The sequence below is a fragment of the Anopheles stephensi genome, chromosome 2 (assembly GCF_013141755.1).
Source record: "Anopheles stephensi strain Indian chromosome 2, UCI_ANSTEP_V1.0, whole genome shotgun sequence".
NCBI classification, from domain to species: Eukaryota; Metazoa; Arthropoda; class Insecta; order Diptera; family Culicidae; genus Anopheles; species Anopheles stephensi.
The window spans coordinates 77,960,764-77,976,100 of NC_050202.1; the positions used below are offsets into that span (position 1 = coordinate 77,960,764).

Consider the following 15,337-nt stretch of genomic DNA (forward strand, 5'->3'; position numbering starts at 1 on the left):
AGAATGTCTTTTATTGTGATATTTTGCCAAGAAATCACTTTACTGTTCTACTATAGCGCAATAATGTTAAAATGCCCACTTACTTCTTCGATATATTTGTTGCTTCTTAAAAAAAAACAGCTTATGACTTTACTTTTATAATTACGTGAGTCTCATATTTCGATGTCACAGCTAGCCAAAGCAAAAAAAAACCGAAAAAACTACTTTTTTTTAAATTCAAAAGAAATATGTAGTAGATAACGTTCACCGTTCACGCATGAAGACATCCCATTGTGAGCAATTGGATTGAAGAGCGCCCTCTAGTGTTCGGTGGAGAAAATGCGTTTGACAGTCGGCCCTTATGTTTATTTTGTTTAATTAAGAATCAAAACAAATCAGACGAATGCAGTCAGAGGTGCGAAACATTAAAATTACACGTGTTTTAGAAGAGCTATTGCTTTAAGTTACTGCAAAAATATGAACTGATTAGTAATTTAATTCAACAACCAAAACCCTTTAAAGAAAGCTTGTGTGGATGTAAAGAGGGTATGTACAAAACAAACAGAACTGATGGATAATCGCATCGCTAATTTGATTCCAAGTTTGGACGGTTTGTTCAATAAATGATTGTCCGATAATTGCTCACATCAATTCTATTTTTATGTTATTATCTACGCTTCGACTTGATTGTATTCATATCCTTTTAGGTTGATCTGACCGTCAACTGATCTTGTTGATATTCGCGATGGTATTAATCCATCTGTGGAAGGAAGATCGGTTTCGATGGAACAAGTTTCGGGAAAATGGCAGTTCGAATACCATTACAATCGTAATTGTATTCGGTTATGCAGCCCGACTTACAAAGTTCAATTTCCTCATGTGATTATCATGCCTACGATCGCATGATCATAATAGTTCAAACGCACTAGGTAACGAGATTAGAGAACTATCATGTGGTTTAGTTCACTACCAAAAATAATTACAAAACGAATGATAGGATACACTTGTTTATAGATTTTGCATAATTAAAGCTAATTGTTCCTATTGCAATCGATTTAGGCCAATCATTCGCTATCGATTGTAGTGACCTAATAAAAACAGTAAGAACTCCGGCTCCCCATTGCATTACCCAAGCACTGTTTAACGATCAAGCTATAGCATACGGTCACACAAAAGAACACACATGCTGAAACGGATGCGTTGTGTGCTACCCGCAGCTAGGAGAGGGTAAAAGACAACACTCATCTGCTTTTCATCCAACCGCCACGTAACGGGCTCATTAAGCTGTTTTTTTATTGACTCAACAAGATAACTGGTTTTTCGAGCAGGAGGGTTTAAGCGACAACACCACATTGCACCTCGGATAAAGATAACAAACGATAATCACATAATTGTAACCTACAACCGTAAGCTCTGGCCAGTTGAATGGATCCCACGCGAATAAAAGATTCATCAAACAGAATGCATTTTACCGCACCGGGAAGACACGATTGCAAGGTATGGGACGCGGATAACGAGGTTGATCAAAACATTGGCCCTGAAACCTGATGCGTCCGTCCAGGCGTCTTGAGTATCCTTGACGGGACTCAGGATAAGGAACGGTGTCTGGTATGTTAGGTTGGCGTTTCCCACCCGAGTAGCGCATAAAACCGAGAAATTATTGCAAGCGGTTGGCGGAGGAGCATCAGCAGTGGAGGTGATAAATTTACGGTTTCGAGTATGAATGCATTTTTGCGAATGCCAGCTGTGCTATCGGCGCTCTGTTGGCACTGACATGCGCTCGCTGTACCGTCAGGAAGCACAACAGTAAACAGAAGGATTTTACATTCCACCGTTTTATTAGACGGAGGGAGATTTGGCGCTTGTGGGAAGCGCGCTGCAACTAGCGGTACGCGGGAGTTGACGGTGTATCACTGTCAAAGTACGCAACCGTGCAGCAAAAGTTGCAGCTGGTGCAAGCCACCCACCCTCCCCCCCGTATCCTGGAACACTTATCGATATAAGAGCACCGTATCGGGCGCAGGGAAGTGGAAACCGGCTCGTGAGATCTTACTACTACTATTATGCTTTTGTAAGCATCTGACACGAACTTAGCATTTCGCGCGCGCCTGTGACACGCTGAGACCGGGGGCCATAAATTTAGGTTTAGCGTTACCACCGCCGTTCGTTGTCGCTTTTCGGCATGGATTTGGTGGCAGGTGAAAAATGGCGAAATTTAAGACACTCGCCAAAGGTGTCCTCATTTTATCCGTTGGGGGATATCTTTTTGCCGCCGCCGCCCAGTCGTTCGCTCGTGCTCGAACACTTTTTACTGCGAAAGCAAATTTAGGCAGAAAGGAAGCTGAAATGGAATCCTGGATTACCGAGAAGCTGATGCGTGAAGTCTGACACTAATGTTGGCACACCGTGGGTTGTGCGGGACACCCAGTGACATCCGATTTATGGTCGGTGTCAAGGGAACTGCATGTCACACACACACGCACAAAGACTGCCGGCATCGTGACCACCGTTGAAGCGAGTTTAGCGAGTGACTTTATAGCAAAAATTTCCTGTTCTAGCTAATAACGATCAACCCGAAAGATTGCATTTGTCCATTTATGTTAAACATATTAAACGAAGGCGCTATCCATAGACATTTAAATTATCGTCCAAACGGAAGAGTGTAAGAAATGTATACTTAAAAGAAAAGCCACCGCCTGAAAAATGTTACGATCGCACCCAAAAGCGCTCGGTCTATCGGCTGTGTAGATCAGAAAGGATTTAACAAAATGTTCGTAACATCATTAGAAGAAATGAGCGCTGCCGCATGTAAAACCTAATGACCAATTGTATCATACGCGACGTTGGCAGGCAGACTCACCTTTTTTTTTTTACCGGGAGTGCATAAATCGTAACTCCTAATCGCTTCTTTCCTGTGTTTGGCCATTAAATGTATCCTTCGGTCGGTTTGAGGTGCGCTCGATCGGTCGGTCGGATTATCGTGGCGGTCAACGTGCCCTATGCCGATGTGGTTTGACCCTTTTTCTTTGTCGTTGCGCCTTTTCTTCGCCCTATGAACTGTGTCCCGGCGTTAAGATTATGGCTGCCGGAGTCCTTCGCTTTTCCAGCGTGGCTATTAGGAAAAAGTGAAAGGATGTGGGAAAATAGGACTGTCCTACCATCCGCAGACCGTCAAGTTCAATCATGTGTCTGCCCTGCATGCGTGTGTGGGTGCGCGCGCGCCCCGCCGACGGAGCAGGAACACGTTCGTTGGATTATATTTTACTTTTATTCCCTCACTTAATTAATAATGATTGTCATCTTTTGCGGTAATTAAAGAAACCGGCGTCCGGAAATAGGAAATTCGTCGGCCACGGTGCAACGGGTAGGTTGGGCGTGAGTTAGCGCGGTCGACTGGTCGAGTGGGTAAAGCGAAGATGCTGTCCCGGTGAAAAGGCCAACGGGGACATTAAGATGTCAGATGAATTCAAAGTTATCAGTGCATGTTGGTTGGTTGGAGACCGAACGGACGGACACACGGAAAGGTTGCGAGCGCCATTTACCGTCCCGTCCCGTTTCCTTTCGATTGTCAGTCAAAGTTTGTGGAATACTGGGAAATCCGTATCCCGACGACTGTCTTTCCGAAGCGGTAGGTGGATAAAAAGTTAATGTTGGTTATTTTTATCTGGCAGGTCGGATCTGTTGTCAGACCCCAAAACCCCCCCCCTCCGGCCCCAGCGGTAAAGCAGTGCGCGCCATGGCATGCCCGAATGTTAGGCGGGCGAAGAAACCCTGGACCCGGAACGGCCTGGTGCACGGATGAATGTGGACACCGCACTGATGAATGTGTTCACCGATTGCGCAGAACCATCCCCGAACAGTGGAAGACGTTGTGCTCGAGGGAACGTTTCGCTCAAAACGGATCATCTCGGGGGAATTTTAAGGAAAGTTTATTGGTGTCGCCTATGCTCGGCGGCTGGCTGTCAGGGCAGAGCGGAGACCGAAAAGGCAGAGCCCTGTCCCGCGCCCGTTCCAGTGATAGATGATACCCGTAAATGATATCTCATCGTTTATCGCGTGGCGTAAAACTGACCGGCAGTACTTTTGGGCGGCTGTTGGTGATCCTCCAAGTTTTGGATGGAGTGCCCTTTCTTCTCTCTCTCTCTCGATGTCACCGTCGATCTATTTTAATCTGTGGTTTGTCATAATTTTGTTCGGAAGGCAGAAAAATGACCACTTGAAATGGGTTTCAGCTCGAAATGGGCGACGACCCGGCCAGAAGTACCGAAACGGTGGACGGAAACGATCCGTATTCGTCAGCCGGCTCCGCGGACTTGATGCTGCTGGCGGGAGTAGCGTGGCAGTTTTTAATTAAACCGAGAAGCCCATTAGACGAGTGATGGCACCGAGGAAAAGCACATCAAGGCGATAGGGAATTGAAAAATGAATATTGACCGTCCGAAGAAGCAAAGCGCACCGGTAAAATTGGCAACTGGCGAGTGAATTACCAAGCGGCAGCCAGTCACCATGGACTTTACGCTGACCTATTAGAAGTACGGATGAGCATCCAGGCTATTTTTTTTCGGTTGGTGGTGAATGTGTCGCGTTTCCCAAACCGGACGCGCACTCCGGAGTGCATTATTTATTTTCTACATGCCGCCACGCCGGGCCGGGGGCGACACATACCCCGGAGCGACTCGGGGTAAAAACATAATTTCCGTTCCATTTTACGATTTCGACGTTAAACTTGGACGAGCACCGGTTCTAGGTACGAGCACCAGTATGGTTGGTGGTGTTGGTTCGCTGTTTTTTTCTTTATTGTTAGTATACTAGCGGCCCAACCAAGCACCGAAGTGCAGTCAATTTCGGGCTTCATGCTTCCCTTTCATTGATCGATTGATAGAGGGTTGTTTCACGCAATCCCGGGCGTAAAAGGGTCTATTAACCCGTTTATGATGTATGTAGTGTTGATTTTTAGTACCCTTTTCCGGAAACTTTCCGCTTTCGCCGCTCTTTCTCTCTCGCAATGGTACGAAAAAAGGAGATGAAATCATGCCTGAAATTGGTGCAGTGAAACGAACTTTCTAAACGATGCCTATCCCATCGTGCGAAGCGTGTGACGTTTTTGCGTTACGGCCCCGTCCATACGAAGGCACGAGACGGACGGACACAGCTCTCGAGCGAGAGCTACACACATTGGCCATCCTTCCGCTAATAGTAACCGTCCGCCCTGCTCGTAATCCAATTTATGTGCTTTTTGGAGCTTTTCACTGGTGAGCTGAATACGTGTGTCCCTCTACATGTGTCACGATCACTGAGAAAATGACGTACTAGGATGTGAAATTAACGTTATAAATTTTTATTACTGTAGGGTCGAGATAAGAGGAGGTAAACGAAGGACACTTAAGCATTGAGGGACGAGAATAAGCAAAAAAGGGTGTTACTTGTGGAGTGTGTTTCCATTAGCACCTTCTTGCTTTTTTGTGTGTGTGCATTCAATTGCGCTACCGATTGCAGAAGCAGCGAGTAAAGAAGCGTCACTCGAAAGTATCACTCGTCCCGGTGGCTGGCTGGTTGGATGGCCTGATCGATAAGATGGTAGGTCAAGTGGCAGCGAAAGAATTGCCAGACATCCTTTCACTAGCCGGTAATTAATACCGCGCCAGCTCAATTGCCTACACCGGGTAACTGGCGACCCGCTGGCATGACATGCACGTACGGGCAACGTAATTTATAGCTTCTGGCGCGGCCCGGCAACGAACCAGTGGCAAACTACAACCCGAAATGAAGGTAATGGAGAAAATTTGGCAAATTTAAAGGGAAAACTTTGTCGCTCGCGCTTTCACTGCGCTCGCTCATGTTCACTGTGGCGTCCCCCTTTGTGCCTTTCCGCGGTGGCACATGAAGTTTTCGGTGTAAATTTATCACTTTTAATGTGACACCGTCTTCCATTGGGCGATACGTTACCGGGCCTGCCGGTTCACGAGCGTCAGTTGCTTGGCATGTCTTGGCCATTGCCGAGCAGCAGCCGGAGCAGCGTCCCCTCGGCGATAGCGCCCAGCAGCCCCGAAACGATGTGTCGCTACTGGCTTTGGCCACTACTCGCCATTCGCTGGCGATGGAATCGTACCCCATTCTAGTGCCGGCAAACCGATTGCTAGCCTGCCGCGTACCATTGTCGAAGATCGTGTAGCTCGGGCCAACCGTAAAAGCGTAAAGGTGAAATGGCACGCTGGTGCGGCCGTCGCTTGGTCGGAAAAGCATAAAAATGTTTCGCCAAAACGACGACACTCGTTGTGATAATTAAAATTAATTTTAAGGAATGTTCTACATCCCTTTCGGAACGTTTTCCCCTAGCCGGGGTGGCGACCGTACCGTAGTAGAAGCGATACTGCTTTCTTTTTTTGTGTGCCCGTTAGAGAACTGTTGAAAGTGCAATCTTCTCTCGGAGGCGCTTAGGTTTTGTGGTGTTTGAAGAATAGAGCCCGGGGGGGAAGCAGTTGTCGGAGGAAGTTCGCATCGTAGTGCAGTTGCCTACATTTCGTTGCCTTCCGCTTAATGGTTGACCGCCCGTGTCCGTGCTTCGCTACATTCTGTGGCAGGTTCTCTGTGAAGTGAAGATGCTCTCCCACAGTACATGGTGCCACACCTTCAATTCATTAGCTTTCGCTCTTCGCACCGTTACACCGGTCGTGTTACATACATTCCACCCGAGGGGAGAAGCTTTGAACGGCGCAACCGAGTGAAGAACTTCGTTAATGGTGGTCAAAATCCGGTACGGTGCATTATATGTAATGTGAAAATTCGTTTCTGCTTCCGAGATATGCTGGTTTCTTGTGAGTAATGCATTATACCGTAACACAGTTTTTGTGAAGATGGCTTGCATCCCAACAACATTTGCACTACAGACACATTAAATAATTATGTATGTATCTTCCGAACCACCGTTGATGTTCGATGTTTTGAGTTTTGTCCATGCGTCCATCGCCGAACGAACAAGGGCTCGAGAGAGGAAGGAGTTACTTTGCCAACACCGATGCATCGGTGTAACGGTGAAGCGATGGACAGGGAGAAAAACGAAAGTTTCGGTGCAAATTGTAAAAGTTTTGCGTCCGCTTCCATCGGATGGTGAAGTTACGATGCATGTGGAATCTAGCACTCGGGCGTGAATGAGTGATTCCGAGAGCATCGGATAATATTATCAAAACAAGAACTCGTCCATTACTTCTTGAGACGTCGACGGAAGGAATAACCCGGAATGTAGAAGACGCTCTCGGGTGGCTTACCGGACGAACGAAGGAAGCACCATAATTGAAATCCAATCAATCCGACAAATTCGATGGCTGCTCGGCAGGGAGCGAGTGAGTGGTGGTGCGGTGGTGCCGGCACAAGGGATGTCCGGGGTACAGATAATCGTCGTAATCGCATGAAACACACTCGAAATTCTTCTCGAGCATCAAATTGACTGTATGAATTTCCCGTCATAAATATGATAAAACCGTCCGCTTTCCACCTTCGGCCAATCGCTCTCCCAGTGGCCCGAGCTTTCCGGACATCATGTAGCGAGAGTGTGGTCCGATCGAAGGATCGAGTTGTTGCTTTATGCCGTGCATCCACAGCGCTGTACGATGATGAACGGTTTGTGGAGCCCCTTTAGCTCCGAATTTCTCGGCGGGGGCTGCGTGAAGGTGCGGCGGAAGAAAAACGGTAAACTTTTCCAAAATCCCTCCCAAAAACGCAAACCTGGAACGGTGAATGTGTGTGTGTATGTGTGCCATCTCTATCGATTCATGCCTGCGGACTGATTTCCGGACCGGTGAAAGGGATCGGAACGGGTTTCGGCCGAACATAAGTATTTCCATTCATACAAACTTAATAAGAACCGGATCAAAGTTTCTCATATTTTGTGTTGAAATTGTACACACGTCCGGAGCGGCAAATGTGGAGGCAAGTTTCTGTAGTGCAATTTTATGCATCATTCAAACCGAACTGCCGAACCGGAAGCGCACGGAAGGTACGATGGCGGTAGCGTAACGAAAACGGAAATGCAAAAGCTGGCAATTGATGCAGCAGAAACAACTGGCAGACGGCAGTACGGGCAGGAACGAACAGCAGACAGGAATAAAAGTACCAAAAATATTCCAAAAACACAAACTCTACGGTAAAACTATCTCCAGTTTGTCCAACCGCACCCTATACTTCTAACGAGTGAACGAACCACCAGTCCACCGTGCCACCATTATCATCGGCATCACCATCATCGTCACTGAGGATCGACAGGCACAGAAACACACACACAGACACACACACGGTCTACCGGAAGAAGCGCAAATTTCCGGGTTGCCCTAGGTTTGTTCCTGTATCACGTTTGCATAGAATGCACACTGGCCCGGCGGTGAACTGCAACGAAAACGGGGAAGGGAATGGTAAGGCTAGAGGGCCGTCGGTAAAGCCTGAATTCCAGGACGTGGGAACCGATCTCTCTTTCATTCCTTCATTATTTTCAAAGCCGTTTTTCATCCGTTTTGGCTCAGTTCATGCATGTATTCATTCGTCCTTTTGGGGCAAAGCTGCCGCTGTGGTTCCAGGTAAAACTTGTCCTGGGTTACCGGTTCACCCCCCCCCCCCCTGTACAGGTCTGTCTTTCGAAACCACACACCCCGGTTGGGTCCGGTTGACCACCGTGTGGGTGAAGAGTGAAAGCACTTCCAAAGTGTCCTGGTGCGCACCGTCTCGCACCGAATGCCTCCTTCCGCCATGGATGGACCAGCACCAAGGGAAGCTTTTAAGTTCGGCCATGTTGTTTTGTTATGTGTAACATCACCAAATTCTATAAGACGATTAGGCTACGATTCTTGCATGCGGACCAGCAAGACCGGCAATAATTCCCTTCCAAAGATCGGGGTCGGGGTGGGGGTGGTACATTCATCAGCCTCGGTACTTCACTGTTCCCATGGTCAGGTGTATAAATATGCAACTCCAACGAAGGGGACGGGTGAGTTGAGTTGAGCTAGAAGTTGCCAGCCAAATTACCCCCTGCATTTGTGTAATTGGGTGCGCAGTGTACAGTGACCGAATGATACAGTTCCTGCACTGCAGCGAACAGTTCCTCGTCCTTCGCTTATTGATCCGAGGCGGGGTATCACTTTCTTCGGTAACAGTTCTCATGCATTTGGGTAAATCAGCTCTCCGAACATCCATTTATCCGATCGAACCAGATTGGGACGCAGGCAGTGCTTTACGGAGCTCGGACAGTTTCATCCCTTTTTCAGTCAAACATTGCCTAATTCACCGGGGGAGCAGTCGAACAGGAAGGGAAGCTTTACATTCATCATTTAGCAATTCGCACCGTACAGCTGGGCTGTAGTTAAGAAAGCGTTTCTGCCTACGCTCTTCTGGCAAGATAGTCCAAATGTTTACCGACGACATAGCCAAACGTTGTAAAAGAGACGATATCTGAAATGCTGCTACCATACGGGCAGCACACCTATGCCGGGGCATTTTTTCCGGCATTTGTAACCGGTCCGGAGAGGGTCCGAAGTTTTGAACACCTATTGCCGGTGTAACGCATTGTAGGGTAAACAGGAGATAAAAAAGATAAAAGTAATTAAATGTTTCCGTAACTGGAGCCGCTTGGAGCTCGATGGGAGTAGGTAGTATAAAAGGAGATCTTCCATCGGGCGACCGTTTCTCACTGTAGAAGGCCGTTCTCGGCTAAGTTTCGGAGGATTATGCGTGCCCGGATACAGCTTGTTTTCGAACGATTGTGCCCTAAACTGGATCGGTTGACGCAACGTGCACGCGAGTTTGTGTGAAGCGCCTGCTCGAAGATTATTCGATGCCGCATCCGCTGACGCCACCGAGAAGTAAGTACGAATCAGGTTCGAGCAAGATGCTGTCAGGCCAACGCCGAAAGCTGCGACCGATAGAGCTGTCTATCGGCTCACAATTAATCAGTCATAATTGATAACGTCAACCAGGCGGTTGGGACGGTCACGACACGCGCGCTTGTACCCAAGCGTCGTCTGGCAGTGATGATTAGAAGCTCGGCAAGCATTCCGTTTCGGGGTAGTCAGTCGTCTGCAGGCTGGCCAGTGAGTGAAGTGGTGTTGTGTTTGGTGCAATTCGGCCTGTATCATTGACACAATGGAGGGGAAATGTAATGTGTAGCGCTGGTTGAATGCCCGCTTTAGACCAAATCCGTGCACGTGCCGAATGACCACCGCTCTAATCGCTTATTGCATCTTTCATCTTACTGCACAACAGTTTACATCACATCCGTGGAGGAAGGCACCGTGGAAGATTCGAACGCACCGCCCAAGGACGGTGGCCCGAGCTTGGTGGGAGCACGAACGAACGAAAGTGGTCCATCATCGGTAGCGATTCCGTCGATTGACTTGGCCATGGCGTTAAGCAAACAGCAGCTCATCATGCACCCGACGAACAACGACGGTGCCCTCCCGCTGACCAGCGTCGGCGACAGCGAATGGCATTGTCCGGTGCGAGCAGCGGTCGGCGATGGTGGTGGAGAAAATGGTGCACCTCAGCAGTACCGGCGCCCGGCCAGTCCCGCCGACCGTTCGGCGGCGACGACGATGGCAATGATAGCTCGCAAGTATATCATGATGATTTTGTTATGATAAACGATCTTGTCTATTTGTAGCGCTACGCTGGCAGGTGAATGTCAGTGAGACGAAGAAAGAACTTCGGACACATGATAGTATTAGAGCTGACGTAAACGGGGCGAGCTAGGCTAGCTTTGCTAGGAGATTCTACCGTCCGTTTCCAATGCCAATTAGTGGCATGAAACACCTTCATCAAATGTGTATTTTGAACTGTGCTAGAGCAACATGCATGAATGTTTGGGATGTCGATTCAAACTGGCAATGATCGTTGCTAATTGTTTACGTCCAGCAAACCAAGTACAGATTTACCGCCCGCTTCCCTTTTCTTTCCCCGTACAAGAATTGTGATAAACAGTGAATCTAACAACAGCTCAAGTTAAGACATTTAAATAGAACAAAGAACCGGCAACGTATGCCTAATCTTGGGAGCAACTGTTCCCGCCAGCGTACGGAAATTGTTTGGATGAAATCGAGCGTGTGCCGTTTCTGCCCACTCACGCATCCGGTTTTGCTTTCTTTCTCCCAGGTGTCCATCGTTGGAGCGTAACTGGCCGGTCACGTCGCAACCGCTCGCACTGCTGATCGTGTTTGCGTTCCTATGGGCCGTCGCGTACGCCATCCTGCCGCCCGAACTGTCCCATCCTGCCGGCGGCCTGATGCGGCTCGTCTTCCTGTTCGTGGGTGCTCAAGCCTGCGGCATACTGGTCTCGCTCACCGGACTGCCGGACATGCTCGGGATGCTCTTTTGGGGCGTCCTGTACGCCAACGTCGGATGGGCCGACTTTGCCGGGTACGAGCGGGTCGAGGTGTTTCTGCGCGAGATGGCGCTCGTCAACATCATGCTGCTGGCCGGGCTGGGACTGGACTATGCCGCGCTACGCAGCCTGTTTCGCTTCATCATGCAGCTCACGCTGGTACCGACGGTGGCGGAGGTTGCGGCCGTCGCAGTGCTTTCGCATTACCTTCTCGCTCTGCCATGGCTTTGGGGTGTTTTGCTGGGGTAAGTTGCCGGTACCCGTTGGAAAAGGGATTCACACCGCTGTTGTTGTTTTGCCTGTTATGGCAAACGTGTCAGCGTGCACGTGGGTGGAGGGAATTAAATCCTTTAATTTGGTTTTAAACGTGCCCCTGCGGACGCTTCGGCGGGTGTTGTTGGGGGACAGAAGGAAGCAAAGGGGGAGAGTAGTACAACGCCACCGGCTAATGGAAGTTGCAATGCACTAAAAGCCACATAAAAGAACTTCCCACAATGGTCCTTCTTCGAAAGTGTGCGGCCACTCTGTTGTGTGGCCCGGTCCCGCTCAGATTCCGTCACGCCAAGGTTTTGTGTTGTTCCATTTCATCCATTCCGCCGGAAGCGACCCGGGCATCATCGAAGGAAGGCTCACCTACCGGGAAGGGGAATCGCGGGAGATGCGAATAGGACCCGGGGACAAACTGTGGTCCCCGGTTAGGGTAGCGATAGCAAGAAAAGAATGGTGCTGCTAACCCGTGGAAATGGTTCGCCGTTGCGGTGCGCTAAAGAGATTCGTGAAACGCTTTCCACCACCTTTTCCCAAGCTCCCGTGGAAGGCCGTGGTGAATGTAATGCATTACAACATACCAAAGCAACAAAGAGCAAAAAAAAAATCGGAGAAGGAAAAAAGAAAATCACTCAAGAACATAACGCGTTTTTGAAGGGTAAAATGGACTAAACGGATGGGAAAACAGAACAGAAGGAAGAGGAACGGGAGGGGCCAGGGAAAAGGCAGCAGGCAAAAGAGAGAAAATCTTTAACGCGGAAGTGAACGAACGAACGAAAAAAAAAAACAAACCTATGGTTACGGTTCATTATTACGCCATTGCGAGAAGCGAACCCTAAATGGATTGCTGCAATTGCTTCCTTCGGCTTCGGGATCCTCCTGGATCATCGCCAAACCCATCGCCCGGTTGCAGTGGGTGGGTGAATGTGTGTGTGGATGTGTGCGGGCGTCCGCGTGGTTGATGAAAATCAATTCCACATTCCAGAAAGCGGAAGCATGAAACTCCCGACCGGGCTCGAATGGCAAGCCGTCATTTGCAGCATCCACGGGATGCAGCCTTGCAGTTTTTCCACGCTTTCTTCCAAGCACGCGGCCCCGCTCGAAGGATTGTCTTTTCGTCACTTTTTCTTCGGTTTGCGGAGCGAGCGAGTTTGAGTGGCGGAATAAATCCCTTCCATTCGGTGAGCCCTTCGATAGAGTGCTCTACCACGTTCCGGTGAAGGGCGCGTGGGCCAACAACCATCTTCGGCCAGCGAATCACCGTCGTGTTTTTTAATGGGTTTACACTAGTGAAAGCAACCTCCCGCCCATCCCACTGTAAGGTTAGTGCAATTTACTATGACCTGCTCCGAGTAGTTCAGTTGTTGCGTGGGGCTCGGGTTACAGATGCTCTCCCCGGGGCGAGATGAGAGAGTGTGCTTCAGGCGCATAGCAGGGAAGCGTATGAAAATGTAGCATGCAAAAACGAAATGGTGGCGGTTGTGCATGAAAAAGGTGCAGAAATTTAAAATCGTTCCCTTCCAACCCAATTGTTCGCTTTCCTGCTGCAGCCTGGTCGAAACTGCCATCTCGCCGAACGTCGTCGTGACCGTGCTGCTGCGGCTGAAGGAAGAACGGCTCGGGCTGAATAAAGGAATTCACACATTAATCATCGCCATGACAAGCTGTAATGATGTGCTGGCAATTTTCCTGTTCGGCGTCATACTCGGGGTGATATTTTCCACCGGTAAGCGGTTCACCGACAGTGGTTCCCTCCCCCCCCCCGAATGCTAACCGTGCGCACTCTTTCACTCTTTTCGCCAGGCGATCTCACCAGCCAGATCCTGCAGGGACCGATCGGTATCGTCATCGGGCTCGTCTACGGGGGTCTGTGCGGTGTTGCGCTGCTGTACGTGCCCTCTTATCACGCGGTAAGCAGTCAGCGGTCCTGTCACGACGCGTCGCCTGACGTAAGGACATTTTAATTACACCTCACACTCACACCCAATCGCACCCAATTTCACCACACGCAGAAGTACACCAACGGGTTGCGGTTTTCGATGGCAGCACTTGCCGGTACGCTGTCGGTGGTGGGAAGCAAAAAGGTGGGTTACCCTTCGGCCGGTGCGCTCGGCTGCATCGTGACGGCGTTTGTTGCGGGGACGGGATGGCGCAAACGGCCCCCGACCGAGCGCAACGAGGTGAGCATGTATCTGGACCTTTTGTGGAAGTTCCTGAAGCCGGTGTCCTTTTCGTTGATCGGTAAGGAGGTTAACTTTTCGGTGCTGGCCGGTGAGACTGTCCTGTACGGTGCCGTTACGCTGCTGGTGGCAGTTCTGGTAAATAGGAATGGCGCATCATTCACAAATCGCGCCAAATTAAGCATATGTTTATTATCTTACAGCTACGGTTGATTTTCTCCTACCTTTCCACGATGGGCAGCGAACTTAACTGGAAGGAGAAGGCGTACGTCACCCTATCTGGCTTTCCCAAAGCCACCGTGCAAGCTGCCTTGGGACCGGCCGCACTGGATCTTGCCCGCAGTCTGAATGCCACCGAGGAATATGCGCGGGCACAAACAGTGCTAATCGTTACGGTGCTAGCCATTATCTTCACTGCGCCACTCGGAGCGTTGCTAATGATCAAGCTGGCACCGCGCTGGTTGAAGCGATCGACAGACGAACGGACGGATCAGTATAGCTGATTTTCGACTAAAAACTCCTAGTAACTTAAGGGCGTGCAATACTTACTCGAAATTGATTAGTTTGAGGTGAAAGTGACTTAAAATAGTATCAGAAACGGGTGTTAAGAGTTGTGCGGTGTTTACCCATACGCAACATACTACTTAAATTCAACTTAAATTAGATTTAGTTCGCACCAACAGTGGTAAAAGAGTTGGAAAATTAATATTTTAATAAAAGAAAACCCCGTAGCGTAGGGTGTGGCATAGCAACTATGATGAGAATGTGCGCTTCCCCGGGGCTTCATCTGTAGAGCCGCCAATAAAAACGCTCCCCCTCTCAAAGTGGAATGCATAATTTCTTACCGCAGCGGAAATGATTTGAATTTTTGCCCTGCTGCAAACTATAAAACTATAAATCAATGTGAAAATTTTCGCTGCGACTTGTGAGTGGCGAACGCGTCGCGGCAAGTTTTAAGAATCGGAACGGAACCGCTTAGCGGTGGCAAGTTTTTTGCCAACCGTCACCCGGCTACGGTTGCACTCGCGCGGATCATAGCCGGGTGGCCTGCGGCCGGCAAATCAGAAGCTTAACTTACCACAATCGGCTTGCGCCGGCGTCGTTATGGACTTCTTTGGCGAAAAAGTTTCGCTGCAAAAGTTTCCTCCACTGAAAAGGTTCCCGCTTGCCGCGCTCGTTGCTCGTTGTTCTCGTTTGCTTGGGATGTTTTTTTCTCTCGTGCCTGGTGTGGCCAACACTTTTTTCAACTCCCGTGCTTCGTTCTAACCCCGCGGGACAGCCGTGTTCAATCGGCTTGCTTTAAGAATGCGTCCAACCAACGGACGACGACGCCGACACTCACATTTCGTCGGGTTTTTCGCCGACGGTTATAAAATTGTTGAACTGTTGGGACGCTCGATCCATCCAGCCCGGTGCTGTCACTGGCGGCAGCAATGGTAGACTGTAGCGAAAGAAAGAAGAGAGTTTCTTAGAGCGTTTGCAAACTTTTCGAAACATGGCAAATCGTTAAATGGTTCCGTGTTTGGTTTCATATTTCCTTGCCTCTTTGGTT

At 49.2% G+C, this 15,337-nt stretch overlaps 1 protein-coding gene across 5 annotated transcripts; it reads left to right on the top strand.

The window, feature by feature from the left end:
• Window positions 1-356: 356 nt before the first annotated feature.
• On the top strand, window positions 357-14,609 carry LOC118508471 (sodium/hydrogen exchanger 9B2). 5 transcript variants are annotated; one of them, XM_036048281.1, is made up of 8 exons: window positions 360-525; window positions 687-908; window positions 10,225-10,573; window positions 11,110-11,583; window positions 13,156-13,331; window positions 13,409-13,515; window positions 13,618-13,923; window positions 13,989-14,609. In XM_036048281.1, exons 3-8 carry the CDS (start codon window positions 10,362-10,364, stop codon window positions 14,286-14,288), a joined length of 1,575 nt encoding a protein of 524 aa, XP_035904174.1. In that variant the 5' UTR covers window positions 360-525; window positions 687-908; window positions 10,225-10,361; the 3' UTR covers window positions 14,289-14,609. The 5 variants fall into 5 exon arrangements, with proteins under 5 accessions (XP_035904173.1, XP_035904175.1, XP_035904174.1 ...); XM_036048280.1 differs by lacking the exon at window positions 687-908 and having other exon boundaries at window positions 357-525; XM_036048282.1 differs by lacking the exon at window positions 687-908 and having other exon boundaries at window positions 359-525; window positions 10,225-10,569.
• The last annotated feature ends 728 nt before the right edge of the window (window positions 14,610-15,337 follow it).

Coding starts and splice junctions, on each gene's coding strand:
- LOC118508471 (XM_036048278.1), top strand. CDS start 9,797: ATGCCGCATCCGCTGACGCCACCGAGAA. Junction 10,574..11,109: donor ATGGCAATGATAGCTCGCAA/GTATATCATGAT, acceptor TCTTTCTCCCAG/GTGTCCATCGTTGGAGCGTA. Junction 11,584..13,155: donor CTTTGGGGTGTTTTGCTGGG/GTAAGTTGCCGG, acceptor TTCCTGCTGCAG/CCTGGTCGAAACTGCCATCT.